Genomic DNA, 19,854 nt, shown 5'->3' on the forward strand with positions numbered 1-19,854 from the left:
AAGAATAGATCCATTGCCGTACACCGTCAACAGAACCTTTACCCCACACGTTAATGAGTAACTCCATACGATTATACTCCAGAGACGCACGAATGCTCCCATCCCAGCCTTACTAGAGACGTACATATTACATATCATCTAATGCTTAGTACCATTCAGCAATGATGCCGGCATATTATAACATCCATGTACTCCGAGAGATCTCACCGTCCTGCATAAGCTTGATAATCTATCATTCTTCGCTCTCTGCAGTCATCAATGCGGGGGGGTGCAGACGAGGAAACAGGAGACTTTATCAGTAAGACTCCAAGACCAAGACAAATACCCAGACATCTGATGACCCTTTAAAGTTTACTATGGTGTACTTACGTAGACACGCCCGTAGTGCATCCTTCACTTAAATGGAAATTCCTAGTGCCTGAAGAATGGGGATGTAACGCGGAGTAGAAACAAAGCGCAAATATTATCAGGCTATTTATTGCAAATATTTTTTGGGCCTCGAGGGATAGGGATGAAGTTTGTCAAATAGGAATAAAGTCTTGAGTTTCTATATAAATGAGGGTCAATTCTTTTAAATTCGGCTATGGTGTTATATTTCACCTCCAGATATAATCTACTGAGTAATTACTTACCAAAAGTTTTGAAAATATGACTATTCCAAAGACCCAATACGGGTTCGTATATACACAAGCCAATGGATTGAACCTCAAAGAAGATATTCCGGTCGTGGAGCCGGGTAGCGATGAAGTTTTATTAAAAATTGATGCGGTGGGATTGTGTCATTCAGATCTCCACGTCATTTATGATGGATTGGCCGTGGGAGACAACTATGTGATGGGACACGAGATTGCTGGTACAATCGTCAAAACAGGTTCTAAAGTCACTTTGTTCAAAGATAATGACCGCGTCGCTGCAGTTGGACCTAACCCATGTGGTGACTGTACTACTTGTCGTACTGGATTCGAAAATGACTGCCCCCACTCAGCTGGAAAGTGGTTCGGATTGGGAGTAGACGGTGGATATCAACAGTATCTTTTAGTGAAGCGTCCACGTAACTTGGTCAAAATCCCGGATAATGTGGATCTGGCCGATGCTGCTGCAATTACAGATGCTGTTTTGACGCCTTACCATGCACTTAAATTAGCCGGAGTTCGCCCAAGTTCCAATGTTTTATTCTTCGGAGCCGGTGGACTTGGAGTTAATGCAATTCAAATTGCAAAGGCATTCGGCGCTACGGTTACTGTCATCGATAAAAAGGAAAAAGCCCTCGATGTTGCAAAGTCTCTAGGGGCTGATGCCTATTACACAAAAATACCGGAAGATGTGGAAGCAGGCTCCTTTGATGTTGCGATTGATTTGGTCGGAATTCAAGCTACGTTTGACGAGTGTCAGAAGTATGTTAAGCCGAAGGGGGTGATTGTCCCTGTAGGTTTAGGAGCTGCTAGATTATCATTTGACTTGGGGGATTTGGCCCTCCGGGAAATTAACATTTTAGGTAGTTTCTGGGGAACTGCTACTGATTTGAAGGAAAGCTTTGAATTGGCCAGTCAAGGAAAAGTTAAGCCGAAGGTGAGGGAGGCCCCATTGCGGGAATTGCCTGAATGGATAATCAAATTGAAGAATGGAGAGTACGAAGGAAGGGTTGTCTTCAGACCTTAATAAATTTGACAAACACCATGCCAGAATACAGTGGTTTTATAGCGCACTTGAGACTAGTGTAATAAATATTAAAAATTTAATGTAACGTCGCATTTTATTAATGTGAGTATCTCACATTTTGGCGCTGTTGTAGATCCGAAATATGTCATTAAAACGTTATAAGCTGTGCGTAGCGAAAAAAGACAAAGCTACCCCGGACGAAATGCCTAATAAAACAAAGTTTCAGATTGTTCATGATTTTCAAACCATAAATCTCATTGGTGCATGCACCAGCGGTTGCAAAGCGGAAGGCTTCTATATCGTCAGATCAACGTGCAAGATCACAACCCCAAAACAGTAATCTACACCCTAAAAAGAGAACACAAAACCTACCACATGACGTCTCAAACTCACAATGCCGTTCAGTTTGCCAGTCGAAGAAAAGGACCAAAAAGTCCGTGGAAAAAGAATGAATTTTTCAGAAAATATTTCATATTTTTCCGCCAACAAGAAACGATAAAAAAAGAGAAATGCACTGCGATAGTATGATGTCTATAGCAAAATAATTTTTCATTAAGACCAAACGGCGTTGGTGTGCCACAATTACAATCGTAAATTGAGAGAGTACGAATGATGTAAATCTGACAGAAAGCCTTCACGCCACTACATACTAGCAAAAGGAACGTTTATATAATATATCTCAGCGCATCACAATGATAGTCAGCTGGAGACGAGGCAACACATCTGACGTTACATAACCCATTGCTTTTTATGGAAAATTTGTGATAAGATTATCTAGGGCGGGAAAAATGTATGATGTAACCTATCTGATAGATATATCAAACCCCTAATCAAAGCAAAGCTACCAAAGGAAGGTACGTAAATTCACCCATATGCGGAGTGGCTTTGTCAGCGTTCAGTCCAGAGGCATTGTTTGTAGTTAGGGTAGTCTCCTTTACGTACTACGGCATTTTCGTAGATAAAGCAGCTTGGGCTGCTATGCTGACGCTCCTTCCAGCGAGGTGCTCCGCACTGTGGACTGCCAGTTGAATCGCCGAAACGTAAAATCCGACTAATGGCTAACTGAAATTGCTTTCGGACTTTTTAGGAATTGCTGGTCAGAATTACTTGCATTTGTTGAAGGGCAATCGGTGCTGTTGCGTCATTGAAAATGTCGCTATTGGATTTTGTTATTTTGTTATCAGCCAGAGAATCTGGGACCTTTCCGTGTGGGTCTAGTGCACTTGCTATCGCCTCAATGGACAATCTTTACCGTGGACTTTCAATCCCACACTACATGGAATTCCCTTTGTTGGCAAAAATAGGAAAAGCTTTCCTGCACCGAGACTCGGTCTTCTTCTGAAAATATGTCAAGGGGTAGGTTCCTTGGTACCAAGAATTTGCCGATCCAGTTGCGGTGTTTTATGGGTGACAAGATCCTAGTTTGACAGAAGTTTAAGAATTCGTATTCTCGAATCTCGGCCAAAATTCTGGGCAAAACCATCTGATTGATGTCTGCCTCAGGGTCGCTGATACTAGCCACACATCATCCACATTCATAAACATACCATAAAACACACCACACTCTATCTGGTACAGTCTTTATTTTTATCGCACTCCCCCACTGCGCTGTGAAATCATATTTTTGGTGCCGTACCATAGTTAACGTCGAATTTTTCCAGATTATTTTCTTTTTCCTGCTGATGATAATTGTGTTATCGCGCAATAGCTAATACTTTATCGGTCAAAGTGCCATAATCTTTTGCAGTATTTATCTGTGTGCAGGTATTATCTAATGCAATTGTAATCTCCACCGTAAGCTCTGGTATTGCAGTACTGGGGGTGGAGACGGTTATTATCGTCATAATGGGCAGTACGGCTTCATCTGCGCTAGCTCATCCAATTTGGGGAGTTTGGTCCTTGAGCTATCGTTGGGTTTCGAGCTCCTTTGGCATATATAAAGATACTTGGATCCACTCTTTTTAGCTTGAATTTAATTTGTCTTCAGTAACATTTCTGACAATAGCATGGCTGAAAAGAAAGAAGAACCAGGTACTCAGTACCTCGACGAAAAGAACGTGATTGCCATCGATGACATTTCTCGTGAAGTGTCTTCCGATGAAGATTACGATTACAATGACCCAAAGAACTACTCCACCCACTATGTTGATGAACACAATCCAAAGGGTTTGAGAGTTCCAACTAATACTGAAGCTGCCACTCTTAGAAGAGTTTTGGGTAGAGCTTCTTATGCCTCTTACTTGATTTGTTTGTGTGAGTTGGCTGAAAGAGCTTCTTACTACTCTGTCACTGGTATTTTGACTAACTTCATTCAAAGACCAATGCCAAAGGACTCTCCACACGGTTGGGGTGCTCCTCTCAGTAAGTCTGGTAACGAGAGTGCCGGTGCCTTGGACCAAGGTCTTCAGGCTGCTAACGCTCTTTCTCTTTTGCTTACTTTCCTTGCTTACTGTGTTCCATTATACGGTGGTTTTGTTGCTGATACCAAGATCGGTAAGTTCAAGGCCATTTGGGTTGGTGTTATTATGGGTGGTATTTCCCACATTTTGTTCGTTATTGCTGCTATTCCTTCTGTTCTTTCCCACGGCAAAGCTGCTTTGGCTCCTACCATTATTGCTATTATTACACTTGCATTCGGTACAGGTTTCATTAAGCCAAACTTGTTACCTCTTCTTATGGACCAATATTTGGAGAAGACTGACGTTGTCAAGGTTTTGCCATCTGGTGAACATGTCATTGTTGATCGTCAACAAACCTTGGAGAGAATGACTTTGATTTTCTACTGGGCTATTAACATTGGTGCTTTCTTCCAATTAGCCACCTCTTACTGTGAAAGAGATGTTGGTTTCTGGTTAGCTTTCTTTGTTCCAATTATTATGTACTTGTTTTTGCCAGTTGTTTTAATCTACTTGCAAAACAAGTTAGTCAGAGACCAGCCAAAGGGTTCTGTTCTTGAGAACGCCTGGAAGGTCACCAGAGTGACATTTTCCAACAACTGGATAAGCAGATACAGAAAGGGTGAGTTATGGGAATACGCTAAGCCATCCAAGATGTTGGAGAGAGGAAGACAATACTACAACGAGAAGAAGAAGACTCCAATTACTTGGGATGACCAATGGGTTTTGGACATCAAGCAAACCGTCAACTCCTGTAAGATTTTCATCTACTTCCCAATTTTCAACTTGGCTGACAGTGGTATTGGTTCCGTAGAGACTTCTCAAGCTGGTGCCATGTCTCTTAACGGTGTTCCAAATGATTTGTTCAGTAACTTCAACCCATTGACCATTATCATCTTAATTCCTATTCTTGATTACATTATTTACCCAACCTTGAGAAAGTATAAGATTAACTTCTACCCTGTTTGGAGAATTTTCGTTGGATTTATTTTAGTTGCTGCTTCTCAGGTTGCCGGTGCCGTTATCCAATACAAAATCTACACAACATCTGACTGTGGATACCACGCTACTACATGTGAAACCGTCTCCCCAATTTCAGCATGGCAAGATGTTTCTGTCTACATTCTTTCTGCCGCTGGTGAATGTTTCGCTATGACCACCGCATACGAATTGGCATACACCCGTTCTCCACCACACATGAAGGGTCTTGTCATGGCTTTGTTCTTGTTCACTTCTGCTATTTCTGCTGCTCTTTCGCAAGCCATTACTCCAGCTTTGACTGACCCATACTTGATCTGGCCATTTGCCGGTATTGCTATTGGTACCGTGGTTGCTGCTGTTTTATTCGTCATTCAATTCAGAAACTTGCACAAGGAGATGGAGGAAGAAAGACTTGTCAGAGAAGCCTTGGAACGTGATGATACTCCAAGAAGCGTTTTCAACCACGGAGGAATCAACGACGACAACAACTTAGAAGCTGTTACTTCAATCAAGTCCGCTGTTGGTAAATAAACAGCAAATCTACTACCATTCAATTCTACTTCTGATTTACCCCACTTTAGTTCTTACTTACTTATTATATCGGGATTGTCATTTAATGTATATTTAATATTTATATTTCCTTCGTAGTTTCTAAAATTCACTTTTTGGTTGGCCAGTGGATGATTGTACAAACGGTTTAATTATGGTGATAAGCTTTTGAAAGGAAAAACTTTTATGTAAAAATTTAATAAATGAATGGGGTATTTAACGAAATCACTATAAAATTTAACGGAGAAGAAAGGAAATTTGAGTAGTGAATCCTTAGAAGTCACCAAGAGTAGCGTTGTAGCTAACGGTATCGTAGTCCCAGTAGAAAGTAACATCGGCTGGGACGCTGGCATCAATATCACATTGTTCCGCGTAGTCGATGTCACCGATTCTGCCCTCGATGTACTCTTCGAACTTGGAGAATTCACAAGAGAAACCTGGACCATCAGAACACTTTGGAATAGGGACAACAGAGTCATTAATAATGTATCTAACGTAAGAAGTACCACCACAGCTCAACTTTTCGGTGACAATTCTAGCTCCTTGTGGGACAATAGAAGAGTGGACGTAAGGACTTGGGAATGGGATGTAGTTAGTTGGCAAGTCCTCGGCTGGTTCTATAATTCCCAAAGCACTGTGGAAGATTTCCAAGTCGGTGTCATGAGAAAAGGATATCCAGATTTTGTTTTCAGAAGTATCATCTTTCAATAAAGCCAAGGAAGCATTCAATAATGTGGATCCAATAACAGCTGTTAAGTTGTTACCTGGACCGGCTGTGTAGTAGTTTGAAAGATCAGTATGGTAGGAATTTTTGATGAACTCTTCATTAGTGAAAAGGTCACAGAAAGGAGAAGCTCCTCTGACGTTAAGCTCGTAGGCACACCACGAGAATAAGTAACTGACGTCCTTGCTTGTTAAGTTCAAACCAGGGTTTGGCTTGACCAATCTCTTTTGAATAGTATCTAAGTATGAAGTATTGTACTTGTTGACTATTTCGCTGCTAGCACTTTCGTTCCAAGCGTTGCAGGCAACTCTTGGAGTCAAAGAGTTGGCACCGGAAGAAGCATCTTCGCTGATGATATTAAAAACCACGTTCTTGCCCTCCTCGAAATCGTCTCCCAAGAAACCTCTGGCAAAATATCTGGAAGTAAGATAACATCTACCAGAGTTGGAAGAGAAAATTGGCAAAGGCTCCGTAGAGTTTTCGTTGTACAAAGAGTTGTACTGAGCTCTGAACTGAGCACCATTTCTCAAGGCATTGGTGGTACCAGAGTACAAACCCTCAGAGTTCTGTGGTGTAGTCTCCTTTTCGTAAAGTTCAGGGTTTGGTACAAAGTAAGTGTAGTCATTAAGGAATGACAATTGTCCCTTGAAGGTTCCATTGTAACTTTGGAACTTCTTGTAAATTGGTTCAAAGTTGGCACCATCAGACTTAGCAGGGTAACGTTCTCCATGTCTGTGGAATACTTGAACTTGCTCGTAGGTACATTGATCGGGAAGATCGGTAGAAATACCGAAACCGTTTCTTTGGATGTATGGAGCTGAACCACCCAAAAACTTGACAACATTGTACTGCTCTACAGCAGCTTGTTGGGGAGAAGCAAGGTCTTGGAATGGCTGTTGTCCAACCAACAAGAGACCACCGTTAAGTAACTTAGAAGCAGCGACCATGATTTCCGAATTTAGCTATTTAGATGTTTGACAGATCTAATAAACTTGTCTAAAATGAGATTCTTGGCACTTCGGAAATACCTTGGCTATTTATACTTTTTAATGTTATATAAGGCAAAATTCAGGCAGTTGCAAACCTGACCAATATTCCCCATTCGACGTCGAATGGGCCATTCCATAGTACAAATCAATTGATTGGTAAGAATAACGCCAAGGCACCAATTAACCGCATACAACTGCACCTTCAGTGACATTGCTGCAAAATATCAACCTCTCCCCATTATTATCAAAACGTGCGCTCCCCTTTTGTTGTTCCGAAATGGTTAATCTGGTTGCTGCTTTGAGCATACTTCCCCACGTGCAAGCAATCTGCTAAAGTGAAGTATTATTGATGTAGCATATTATTTCCCCTTTCGCAGTTGACAGGTACGGAAAGTAGCCGTTACTCGGTAAGCATTCCGCTCTGCACAAAGATTGAGCCACAGTTGCAGCATAAAGTCACTCTTTCGCTATAAACGGAAATGGTGCGGATATTAACAAATGGGTTACTGTCGCAAATTGGATAGGGGTTAATTAATGGTCTATTATACCACGATGTCAATATATTGAAAATTAATATAGTGGGTATTATTGTAATAAACGAATTGCTTGTTCGAGGCTATCGTAAATTCGGGATGCAATATGCGATTCGTATTGTTCTGTAAATGAAAGCCTCTGGAAAAGCAATTTATATATGTGACTCTGATCGTAAATTGCTAGTCGTTTATTGCTAGACCTAAGTGTTGAGTACGCTACTAGGAAGCCGTCTAAGAAACAATGGTGTCTAATAAATTAAATTATTTAGATATCTATCACATTAAAAAAGGCAAACATTTTTTAGTAACCGAAGAGAATACAATTAGATTTTGAGATCAGCATTGTAGTCAGTAGTGTTATAGTCCCAGTAAAAAGTCAACTCCAGTGTAACATTGCTTGGGAGACCACATTGGGTTGCAAAATCACGACCATTGAATCTACTTTCAATGTATTTCTCGAAGTCGTCAAATTTACAGGAGAAACCCGGTCCTGAAGAACATTCTGGGATGGGCTTAACAGAGTCATTGATCACATATCTGATGTAACTATCGTTCCCGCATTTCAACTTTTCAGTATAAATTCTAGCAGCTTGTGGGACAATGTAGGCATGAATGTAACTTCTGTCGAAGTCAATGTAACCAAGAGGCAAATCTTCCTTTGGAGTAAAGATTCCCAAGGCACTCAAGAAATGATCGATATCTGTATCGTGGGTGAAAGATAACCAGACCTTATTCTTGGCACTATCATCCTTCAAAAGAGTCAAAGATGCATTAAGAAGAACTGTACCGATAGTGGCAGTTAAATTGTTACCTGGTCCAGTAGTGTAGTATTTGTCCAAGTCATTGTCATAACCGTAGTAATTGAAGTCTTCGTTTGTGAAAATATCACAAAATGGAGAGAAGCCCTTCACATTGATCTCGTAAGCGCAATACTCAAACATATCCTTGACGTGCTTAGTCTTGATACCAATGTCTTTGTTGTCTTTTTTGAGTCTATCTAAAATATTTTGCAAGTAATCTTCATTAAAGGACTTAACCAAATCTTCGTTGGCATCTTCATCGTATTTGTGGCATGAGTCACCAGGAGTTAAAGAGTTGGCTCCACTGGTAGCATCTTCAGCAATAATGTTGATCTTTACCTTGTCATCATCCCACTGATCACCTAAGAATCCTCTAGCAAATGACTCAGCTGATTGATGCACTCTGTTCGAATTGGAAGTGAAAACAAGCAATGTATCATTGCTATTGAACAAATCACTGTATCTAGATCTGAAGTAAGCACCGTGTCTCAACAAATTGGTAGTACCAGCATAAGTTCCTTCTGAGTTTTCAGGTGTAGTCTCCAAAGCGTATTGACTCTTATCGGTAACAAAGTACTGGTAGTCATTTAAGAATGCAAGAGGGCCCTTGAATGTGCTCTTCTGTTCATTCAACTTCTCCAATACCTTCTCGAAATCCTGTCCCTTTTTAACAGTTGGATATCTCTCCCCGTGTCTTGACAATAGCTGAACCTGCTCCAAGGTACATTGATCAGGGATGTCCGTAGATATACCATTTCCTGGACTTTGAAGATAAGGAGCTGAGCCTCCTAGATAACGGATAATATTGTACTGCTCTACAGACGCCTGTTGAGGAGTTGCGACATCCTGAAAAACCGATTGACCGGCAAGCAACAATCCATTGTTGATTAGCTTAGAGATGTAGACCATTTTGGACGATTTTTACCTTAAATTTCTATATCCTGGGTCGAATTACTAACCAATAATGCTATTACTATTGAACTTCACCATTAGTTAGTAGCCGTTACTCCCATTTTATACTACGAAAAACAAGAATTTTTCAAAACAAAAATCCTCTCTACCATATGATTTTCTTCCGGTTTCACCTCCGATCTCAAACTCAATTCACTTCTACAATTGGGAGGCTAGTCTATTTACCTTTTGCTTGGAACTGCCATCGAAAATGCCTATTGTAATAGTTAGTTAAACTGTGAAATTTATTGTGCCTGATTGCTTATGGTTAAAGTGCATCGGATAAAGCTGTGTGCATTCCTAAATGCGTCTGGATTCTTGGCATGCCAAATGATGCGTTATTAATATGCAACTGGTAGCAGCGGAAACGTGGGCACTTCTTAATTAGGAAGGTTGGTTCCAGTTGCAAATGTACGGTTGGTTTAGAACTATTGTCTGATGGGTTGTTGTGGTGATCGTTAAACAATTGTTTATGGATCGAGACTACGGTTATTGGTACTGGTTGGATCATACAGCCGGCTATACCCATGGCACCGTCTCAATTCCAAAAATTTGAGTAGAGGATCTACGCCTAGAAAAAGAGGTGCTTAACGATAACGGATTCTGTTAGTGCCATGTTGTGTTGGTGCCAACAAAACTCTACGTGTAATGCCTCTATTCGGTAAATCGTGATAGTATGTAATTGAGAGTTGGAATTCTAACGTAAAACCCTCCAATTATTTGTTGGAGTTTATTCTTTGGCTTTGCGCGAAGAATGACACAGTAGGAAGCCAACCTTGGTGCCCTCTCGAGCAGAAAAGCTATATTGCTGGAGTTTTATTTATAAAAAGAGTATGCATAGTCCTAAGACGAATGGAGCAAGCCTACCAACTACTTTATCTGCATTATTGGCAATCGCTGCAATTGCAGTCTCGCTGGTGAATTGACTGGAGGATTGCAATGACCCTACAGGGCTTGTAGTTACTAGTTCAGTGGCAGTAGATCCTCCATTTTGTTTCAAGCTTGATGTAGGTTGACTTGAGAGTACAATATCCGTATCTCCTTCAGATTGAAGAATCTGTCTCGTTAATGCCCCCGGCAGAGATCCATTCGTTGGGTTTGCAGTTGTTACTGAGTTACCATCTGTTATTGATTTTGTGCCAAGTCCTGCGGTTTTTGCAGTCACGGGAACAATACTTGTTTTTGTCACGTCTTTCTCTTCTGAAGCGACACCAACTAGAGTTGTAGTCTCCGAATAACGATACGAATGTACAGCACGACACAGAACTCGTTCTTCAATAGGCTTGGCTGGACAATTCGGCACATCTGAATGAAATAAAGTAATTGTAGCAGCCTCAGAAGAGGTGTATACTGTAGCAACCAAAGTGGTCTCGGTAAGCAGGCCGTAAAGTTTCAGTTCACGATGGTTGGAAGAAGTCGACTGTGTTTTGCTTGGATTAAACTCCACTAGACTTGTGTTCGGACTAATGTTGTTGGGTAAAGTTGGTTCGCTATTTGCTGAATTTGGACAATACGTAGTTATTAGTGTATGCTCAATCGTGATGACTTTTGTTGAGCGAGCAGGACAGTTTGAAACTGAGCTTGGACATTCTGTAAGGGTAATCACTTCATTTGAAGTCACAGTAGCTGTGACAATACTTCCCAAGAAAGAAGTATTATCAAGTGAAGATGTTGTTTCGAAAGCTGGGATGGACTCAATGGACGTTGTTTCTGTTGCCACTGGGACTGACGTATTGCTTTCTGTATCATATATGTGAAGTTCTCCTTGAATACAATCTGGTGCAACCAGTGCCACTTGAAGTGGGACGGCTTGCTTTGTGCAGATATAGAAATCATGCCCAACATTTTCCAACTCCAAAATAGGATCCCCAATAAACAGCCAGCCTCCAAACGGACGTTCACTGAGATAAAATCCTCCCATATCATCGGCATGAACAAACAAACCATCTATCTTCAAAAATCCATCTGGTAATATCAACTGAAACAATGGAGCGTTTACATCTACTAAAGTAATATTCTTCGCATTAAAAGAGAGAAACTCATGGAAAGTTTCTGGTGGATTCGCTATAGCTGTAATCTGGAAGTTGAACGTGGTTGTTGTTGCCGTTTGCAGAATTAAAGACAGTACTTCTACACTGGAACTTGATAATGTCGACGACAATGGATTGAGTGGAACAGATACATTGGAAGACGCCACGCTAGTGGATACCACCGAACTGATATGAATTCCGGATGAAACATCCCTCAATGAAGCTGATCCAGAATTAGAGGAAGCACTTGAGGAAGGATATGGCAGTTCTGCGGACTCTTGCAGGAAGCTGTTCAAATTCAAGATCGTACTTGAAATCAAACTTGAGCTGCCACTTGTAAATGAATTTGAAAGTAAGCTTGAGTTTGAGTTGGGGCATGGACTTGGACTGGAAATCAGGCTCGAACCTGTTAAGCTTGAGCTTGAGCTTGGACTTGAACTGGAATGCAAGCTTGAACCTGTTAAGCTTGATCTTGAGCTTGAACTGGAAATTGAGCTTGAGCTTGAGCTTGGACTTGGACTGGAAATCAAGCTTGAACCTGTTAAGCTTGAGATCGGACTTGAACTTGATATTAAGCTTGAGCTTGAGCTTGAGCTTGGACTTGGACTGGAAATCAAGCTTGAACCTGATATTAAGTTTGATCTTGAGCTTGAGCTTGGACTTGGACTGGAAATCAGGCTCGAACCTGTTAAGCTTGAGCTTGAGCTTGGACTTGAACTGGAATGCAAGCTTGAACCTGAGCTTGAACCTAAACTTGAGCTTGAACTTGAACTCTCGGTCAGCATTTTGCTTTGATTGGAAATCGAGTTCGAGATTACAGTTATCAGCGCAGCACTAGATGAACTATCGTCTGCAACAGAAATATCAGTAGGCATCATACTCGGATTTTCAGTCAAATTTGAGCTTTCAATTGAACTTGAACTGGATGTAGTAACAGAAGAAGAAGAAAAGGGCAGGCTTAGGATTGAGCTGGAAAACCAACTTAAAGAGTTCGACAATGTGCTTGAGTCTGTAGATGAGGGGAAAGTCACAGTTTCTATTGGAGTGGACGAAGGAGAAAATAATGACGGGGTGGAACTCTCTAAGGAGAGGCTACCCGAAATATCTCCAGATGTAGCAATCAAAGAGGAGCCCATAACGGAAGACTCAGATGAAGACAAACTCAAAGTTGAAGACAGTGATATTATTGAGGATAGGAATTCTGAGGTCCCCGTTGGATTCGTATTACTTTGTGATCCTAAGGATGATTCCGAAGATAGTATTATTGAATTAGAAATTGATACAATCGGTGGGGATGATACTGCCAGATCCGACAACAAAGAAAAGCTAGCGGACGAGGACTCTTGCGAAGAATATGACAGGGAATAAGTCGACAGTGCTATGGTAGATGAAATGGGTGAAGATATGGATGAAGATTGAAAAGATGAAAGGGAGGATGACAAAATCTCTGAAGTGATGGACGAGGAAGATGAATCTAATAAAGAGATCGAAGGCGACATATCCAACGAATCGACTGATGGCGATGACCAAACTGATGATAAAGAAGAACTTTGCGTAGGATTCGAGTAACTACCATCGTCGGAAGACAGAGATGTAGGAAACTCTACCTTTTGAGATTGTGAGGAAGTCAAGGCTGTATCCGAAAGAGATGACGAACCATCCGTAGATGAGACCTCAACTGAGCTGCTGGTCGGAAGTTGGAAAACTAATAACAATTGCAAACTTATACAGAAGAAATTATCGTCAGAAACAAGGCCAAGGTAATACGTTCCTCCATTACTACAGGCCCAAAATGTTGATTGAGGTCCTGTACCATTATCATAAGTCAATATGTTGCCTTCGCTAATGACTTGAATGCCAAACCCGGTTCCTTGAGTAAAAGATGCAAAAACTCCATTGTCTGAGTCTGCATGAACGAAAAAGCCATCCATAGCGAGATTACCACTGGTAATATCGAGGGTGAATATCCTGTAACCACTCCTAAAAAATAATGGTATCTTGGTGTCTCGTTTTTTCTGATAACCGTCAGAAGAAAGTAGTTTTGATGGTAAATGATCGACATCTTGTCCAATAGCCTCCAAGTAGAAATTTGATAAGTAAGTGTCGGGAACGCTGCTACTTGACACTGACACCTCTGTTGACGAAACAGAATTTGTACCAGTATAAGATGAAGAGGCACCAGTAGAAGTATCAATAACTGCGGAAGAGGAGTTGACAATGTCGCTCAGTGTTGTCATTTCAGTTGAGCTACTTGAAGTGGCCGGAAACACCAATAACAAATATACGCTATAGCATTCTTCACCTTCTATTGAATCGATGCCAACATAAAATCGGGACCCAGTACTACAGCCCCAAAATGTTGACAGAGGCCCTGTACCGTTATCAAAGGTTAGGATGTTACCTTCATCAGTAAGTTGGACACCAAATCTTGATTCGGCAAAGTTGGTTGCATAGAACCCTAGATCGGGGTCCGCCTGTAGAAAGAGTTGAAATTGATTCAATTCAAGGATGCCCGTAGTTAAGTCTAACGTGAACTGCCGAGGCCCTGTCAGGAAGTACATTAGTTTTGTATCTTCTTTTCGTTTTTCCACTTTGAGATCCCTTCTCTTCTGGATACCATCACATGATACCCATCTATTGGGTATATTGTCAGCGCTATCGCCAATAGCCTCCAAATAGAAATCTGATAAATAAATATCAGGCGGGCCACTGCTAACGGAGGCTGCAGTTTCTGTCGAAAGCGAATAAAGATCAGTTCCAAGCAGGCTTATCAGCGATGACAGAACAGCAAAGCTAGACGAGATCTCAATATCGGAGGAGGAGTAGACAGCTGTTTCCGAAGCAGTCTCAATTGGACTATTTGAAGGAAGTTGAAAGACTAATAATAATTCTAATTTGATACAAACGGAATTATTGTTAGAAGTAAGGTCAAGGTAATATGTTCCACCATTACCACAGGCCCAAAAGGTTGATTGAGGACCTTTACCATCGTCATATGTTAATATGTTACCTTCTGCAACGGCTTGAATACCGAACCCAGAGCCCTCACTAAACGATCCGAAGAAACCATAGTCTAAACTTGCATGGACAATAAACAGGACCTCAAAAGAGAGGGACCCAGTGGTTATATCGAGGGTGAAAGGAGTGTAGCCATTCCTAAACATTAATTGTATCATAGTTTCTCTTTTCTTCAGATAGCTATCAGAAGAAAGTAACTTGGTTGGCAAAAGATCGACATCTTGTCCTATAGCTTCTAAGTAGAAATTCGATAAATAAGTATCGGGAACGCTGCTACTAGATGTTGACACTTCTGTTGAGGAAATAGAGGTCGACAAGTCGGCTTGAGACGACAGTACCCAAGAAGTAAGGGGGCTTTCAGCAGCAGAAGACGACTCCAATGACCCTGACACAGTAGTTGAATCAATCGAACTGCTTGATGGTAGTTGAACGTCATCCAGTGAACGAGATGAGATAGAGGGAACTGAAGATACATCCTCTTCAACAGAACTGGGAGATGAAAGCTGAAAGACCAACAATAATTCAATGCTATCACAAATAGAGCCATCGATTGAAGTCAACCCTATATTAAATGAATTTCCATTGCTACAAGCCCAGAAGGAATATTGAGGACCAGAACCACTATCGTAAGTTAAAACATTACCTTTATCGATCAGGTGAACACCAAAATGTGGAGCTTCGCTAGTTTGAGAATCTGTAGCATATATGCCATTGCTGATATCCGCTTGCATTATATACCCATTCGAATTAAGTATTCCACTAGTTAAATCTAAAGTGAATTGTCTGAAGTTGGATGAAAATGACAATGGCATAATCATTGGCCCCAAGGGTCCCCCTTTATCTCTCTTGCTTAGTACCACAAAATCGGCGAATGTATACGGCAAGTTATCAATATCGTTGCCGATGGCTTCTAAGTAGAAATCAGTAAGATATACATCTGATGGTACACTGCTGCCATCTGAGGAAATATCGCTAGAAGTTAAGCTTGACAGCTTACTATCCGATGAGAAAGTAACAGACACATCAGATGCAGAAGATGAATCTTCTTGGTTCGTACTTGTCAGATCAATCGAACTAGTAGAAGGAAGCTCGAATGTTAACAATAACTGGATGCTGTTACAAGTCAAGCCTCCTTGTGCAACAAGAAAAATGTCAAATTCATTGTTATTGTTACAAACCCAGAATGTTGATTGAGGGCCTCCTCCACTGTCATGAGTTAAAATATTACCTTGCTCAGTAGATTGGACACCAAAACCCGAGCCTTCATTGGTTGAAGCGTATACGCCGATAGCTGTGTCTGCTTGAATATAATACTGACCAAAACTTAGAACTCCGGTTGTCAAATCCAAATTAAATTGCTTTGGGGCATATAAGAATGATAAAAGCTGTACCAGAATCGATCGGATATCATTCCGCTTCGTAGGAAAGTCTCGAAAGGAAACCAAAGTAGTTGGTAAATCATCTATATCATCGCCCAAGGCTTCCAAATAGAAGCCCGTGATGTAACTATCCACAGGGACACTGCTTGTCAGAGCAGCAATACTAGTAGGACTCTCATCGACAGTAAGTGTCCCCAGCTGTTCAGAAGACGAAGTTGATTGTTCTGGAAAGACCAAAAGCAATTGAATATCATCACAAGTTTCCCCATCTTTCAGACTGAGATAGATAAAGAAGGAACCACCATTGCTACAAGCGCTAAAGGTCGACTGAGGACCTGAGCCATCGTCAAAAGTCAAAAGACGTCCCGAAGTTCCAGATGTGACTCCAAATCCAGAAGACGTGCTAAAGGATACAAATAATCCATAATTGATATCTCCTTGTATAGAGAGTCCACCGGTGGTTAGAACTCCTGTAGTTTCATCTAGAGAAAATATATTAGAACCGCTTGAGAATTGTAGTTGCTGCAGAGACATGGGCTGTGGAATTCTCTTTCTTAGATCTATTTCATCGCTTCTCTTTTTGGAGGCAATACCTTGGAATGACACTAAATTAGTTGGTAAGTTAGCAATATTATCTCCGATTGCTTTCAAATGAAAGTTAGATAATACGACGTCATTATTGGCAGTAATAAGTGTCAATAGAGACGATACCACTATTAGAGCGTGTAATAACCTCATGGCGTTGTTAACAGATTAAAAAAAACCCACCGCTCATGCAAAATATTAACTTGGATATCCTCCATCATACTTATAATGTGTGTCTGATCCATTGCCACAATGATGGATGTTCACTATCACATATGTTCCATAAATATTAAGAATAGATCCCACAATACGAAAAACCACCATCTCGTATCTTCTTTCCGCATTAAAAATAACCCGATATGAAATCGTCTACTAATTATAGTATTAAGATTTACTATAATATTTGTAACTTGCTATGTCCTTGCCAAGATCATCTGTGTGTTTAGTCTAATGAGTTGTAAGAAGTAATCTTTTGCATAATGGTATTGAATATAATGGTATTATATTGGAAATGCTCTTCAGCAAGTGCACATCTTTGAAATGCTTAATTATTTGCATAGGTCATTATAAGGTAGAACTAGTTACCTTCAAAATGGCTAGTAGGATTTTTTTTTAGTGGGGTATAAAAATTTAGCGCTGCTGAGGTTAATTTGCCCTTGCAAATATTCCATTATATACAGCATTTATGTTCAGATATTTTGAAGTCAGTACTATGTGAGGGTGCAACTTGCGTCTTGTAGAGCCAAATACAACCATGGAAGATGCAGAGTACGCAAGTATAAAAGTATAAAATACTTGTATGGACGGTATACTCCACTTATCAGTGGAAATTTACTACCGGGGTCGCCTATATGCGACTTAAGACGAACAATAGATGGATACAAATGATCCATTTGCATGGTTAATTTCAAATAAAGAAATCCCCCATGCTCCATACCAAAATTACGGACATTCATCAAAGATCTGCTGACAGATTCGATCGATAATAAAAATAAAAGTCGACAAGCACCATTATTTTTCTGGAAGATATGAAACGAACAATGAAGGAACTTCTAGCACTGATATGTCATAGATTTGTACAACGCCGCACCGTCCAATTTTAATCATGAGAAGCAAGAGGCAATACACAGCATATTCAGTGAGGAGAACTCCGATTAGTTTTTGCGGAATCTCTGTGGTACTTCCTTTTTTCTTGAAGTCTTCAGTATAGTTTACATAGTCCATATAGCAGACGTTCAAGGAAGTAGATAGTGCCCATTCAACAATACTGTTCTTCATGGTTCTAGAAGTTTAGGGGGGGGGAGTACTTAAACTCTAACCCGTCCACGCGGAGCGCCTCGATGACAAGTAGAGAAAAAAATATCATGTGGGAGCCAGATAATACTATATTTTGTTCTGTATTTGTAAGTGATTTGCAACTTTTTTGCCATCTTCGTATATAAATGCTGCCCTCGCACGATGCCTTCTCTATAAGAACACTGCAGCATAATACATCGTGTAGGTAGCATAGCACACTTACGAATAATATTACTAGGTTTTGAGCTCTAAGCACAGGTAATATGCATTTTGAGGGTATGTAATATGCAACGTATATTAGCATTAACAATGGAAAGTCTTTTATTCTAATATACGGCGATAGTTAAACCGCCTTAATCTTGAGATCTATTGGTGTCCCTATGCAGTTTAGAGATATGGAGAACTCAGGTTATTCCCGAGATATATGCTTCTTTAAATGCAATATATAGTATTGCTGACTGGGATGAAGATGCTGACAAGTTCGGCCTTAGAATGGGAAGGCGGACTTCCAATGGGAAGGCGGACTTGGCTAATAAAGACACAGAAAGTCATCTTTTAAGCGGTAATTCTCTCTGCTGTAGCATTGTAGTTGACTTCGGTGTAGTCCCAATAGAAGGTCAATTTGTCGGGGACTCCTTCCGGAACCTTGCAATCTTCGGAGATATCGATGTCACCTATTCTTCCCTTGATGTAGTCCTCGAATTTGTCTAACCTACAAGAGAACCCTGGCCCATCTGCACAACCTTTGACAGGTATCACAGCATCACTAACAATGAATCTAACGAAAGTGTCGTTTTCGCAACTTAACTTTTCGGTAATAAAGCGGCCACCCATAGGAATCACATCTACGTGGTGGTAGGCATCTCTGACTCGGACTTGGGCATTTGGAAGTGGCTCAAGGGTATCGAATAATCCTAGAGCACTGGAGAATAATTCGATGTCAGTGTCATGAGAAAAGGTCAACCAAATTTTATTCTTTGCAGAGTTATCCTTCAATAGAGCCATTGTAGCATTGAACTGTACTGCACCAGCAGTTACACTGTTGTGTCCACCTGGTCCCGAGGAGTAGTAAAATGCCAAGTCATTAGCATATCCATAGGTTACGAATTCATCTTGGGTGAATATGTCACAGAAAGGAGAGTAACCTCTGGAATTAGTCTCGTAGGCACAAATCTGGAATAACAGGGAAATATCACTATTCGTGATGTCCAAACCAGGGTTTGCTGTAGTAAATCTGTCCACTATATGTTGTCGAGATATGTGGTTGGGAACTTACTAACAAAGTCGTTGTTAGCACTGCCATTGTAAGCGGTGCATCCCCAACGTGGAGCCAAGGAGTTAAGACCAAATGACTTATCTTCATTGACAACAACCTTGTTGATTTTGTCCTCGGAGTAAGACTCACCGAGGAAACCATTGGCAAAATACAATGCAGTGTCGTAGACTCTCTTAGAAGCAGCGATAAAAAGCGGAAGCTTTTCACTTTCGTCGTACAAGTGATTATATTTAGCTCTGAAAGCTGCACCAGCTCTCAAACTAGTTTCATAACCATTGTATGGACCAATTGAGTTCCATGGAGTAGTCTCCAACTCATACAAGTCCTCATTTGGGACGTAATAAACATAGTCATTGAGGAATGACAATTCACCTTTGAAAGTGCCGTGGTAACTTTGTAGCTTTTCTACCACCTTCTTGTGTTCCTTGCCTGCTGCCAAGCCAGGGAATCTTTCACCGTGTCTCATAAACAATTGGACTTGTTCCACAGTGCATTGATCAGGAGTTTCAGTTGAGATTCCAAATCCCGATCCTTGAATGAAGGGTCCAGCAGCAGCCAAGTATCTGACAGTGTTACACTGTTGTTTTGATGTCAATTCTGGGGAAGCCACGTCCCTGAATTGAGCTTGTGGGGCAAACACGAAGCCCGAAGTGAGAAGTTTGGAGAGAGATACCATGGAATTTAATGC

General features: G+C 40.9%; 7 protein-coding genes across 7 annotated transcripts; 2 read left to right on the plus strand and 5 right to left on the minus strand. All coding sequences in view use genetic code 12, as the record gives it.

The window, feature by feature from the left end:
• The first annotated feature begins 354 nt into the window (after window positions 1-354).
• ADH5 (Adh5p) lies at window positions 355-1,791 on the plus strand. The gene has a single exon (XM_064915646.1). It carries the CDS (start codon window positions 649-651, stop codon window positions 1,657-1,659), a length of 1,011 nt encoding a protein of 336 aa, XP_064776915.1. The 5' UTR covers window positions 355-648; the 3' UTR covers window positions 1,660-1,791.
• A 403-nt stretch (window positions 1,792-2,194) lies between these two features.
• Window positions 2,195-5,567, plus strand: PTR2 (Ptr2p; the record flags this gene model as incomplete). Its single annotated transcript, XM_064918985.1, has 3 exons — window positions 2,195-2,456; window positions 2,661-2,699; window positions 3,714-5,567. The coding sequence occupies exons 1-3, from the start codon at window positions 2,448-2,450 to the stop codon at window positions 5,565-5,567; spliced, it is 1,902 nt and encodes a 633-aa protein (XP_064776916.1). The 5' UTR covers window positions 2,195-2,447.
• An 80-nt stretch (window positions 5,568-5,647) lies between these two features.
• On the minus strand, window positions 5,648-7,588 carry RJT20DRAFT_123965 (histidine phosphatase family protein). Its single transcript, XM_064916096.1, has one exon. The coding sequence runs from the start codon at window positions 7,254-7,256 to the stop codon at window positions 5,859-5,861; it is 1,398 nt and encodes a 465-aa protein (XP_064776917.1). The 5' UTR covers window positions 7,257-7,588; the 3' UTR covers window positions 5,648-5,858.
• A 469-nt stretch (window positions 7,589-8,057) lies between these two features.
• Window positions 8,058-9,695, minus strand: RJT20DRAFT_10099 (histidine phosphatase family protein). Its single transcript, XM_064915656.1, has one exon. It carries the CDS (start codon window positions 9,538-9,540, stop codon window positions 8,155-8,157), a length of 1,386 nt encoding a protein of 461 aa, XP_064776918.1. The 5' UTR covers window positions 9,541-9,695; the 3' UTR covers window positions 8,058-8,154.
• A 561-nt stretch (window positions 9,696-10,256) lies between these two features.
• On the minus strand, window positions 10,257-17,175 carry RJT20DRAFT_10097 (uncharacterized protein). The gene has a single exon (XM_064915653.1). The coding sequence runs from the start codon at window positions 16,745-16,747 to the stop codon at window positions 10,403-10,405; it is 6,345 nt and encodes a 2,114-aa protein (XP_064776919.1). The 5' UTR covers window positions 16,748-17,175; the 3' UTR covers window positions 10,257-10,402.
• Window positions 17,176-17,713: 538 nt separating this feature from the next.
• Window positions 17,714-18,320, minus strand: RJT20DRAFT_10115 (uncharacterized protein). Its single transcript, XM_064915659.1, has one exon. The coding sequence runs from the start codon at window positions 18,192-18,194 to the stop codon at window positions 17,877-17,879; it is 318 nt and encodes a 105-aa protein (XP_064776920.1). The 5' UTR covers window positions 18,195-18,320; the 3' UTR covers window positions 17,714-17,876.
• RJT20DRAFT_147079 (histidine phosphatase family protein) lies at window positions 18,320-19,842 on the minus strand (the record flags this gene model as incomplete). Its single annotated transcript, XM_064918904.1, has 2 exons — window positions 18,320-19,131; window positions 19,167-19,842. 2 exons carry the CDS (start codon window positions 19,840-19,842, stop codon window positions 18,446-18,448), a joined length of 1,362 nt encoding a protein of 453 aa, XP_064776921.1. The 3' UTR covers window positions 18,320-18,445.
• Window positions 19,843-19,854: the final 12 nt, after the last annotated feature.

Source organism: Scheffersomyces xylosifermentans (genome assembly GCF_036884685.1).
Source record: "Scheffersomyces xylosifermentans strain CBS 12540 chromosome Unknown RJT20scaffold_1, whole genome shotgun sequence".
Taxonomy (NCBI): domain Eukaryota; kingdom Fungi; phylum Ascomycota; class Pichiomycetes; order Serinales; family Debaryomycetaceae; genus Scheffersomyces; species Scheffersomyces xylosifermentans.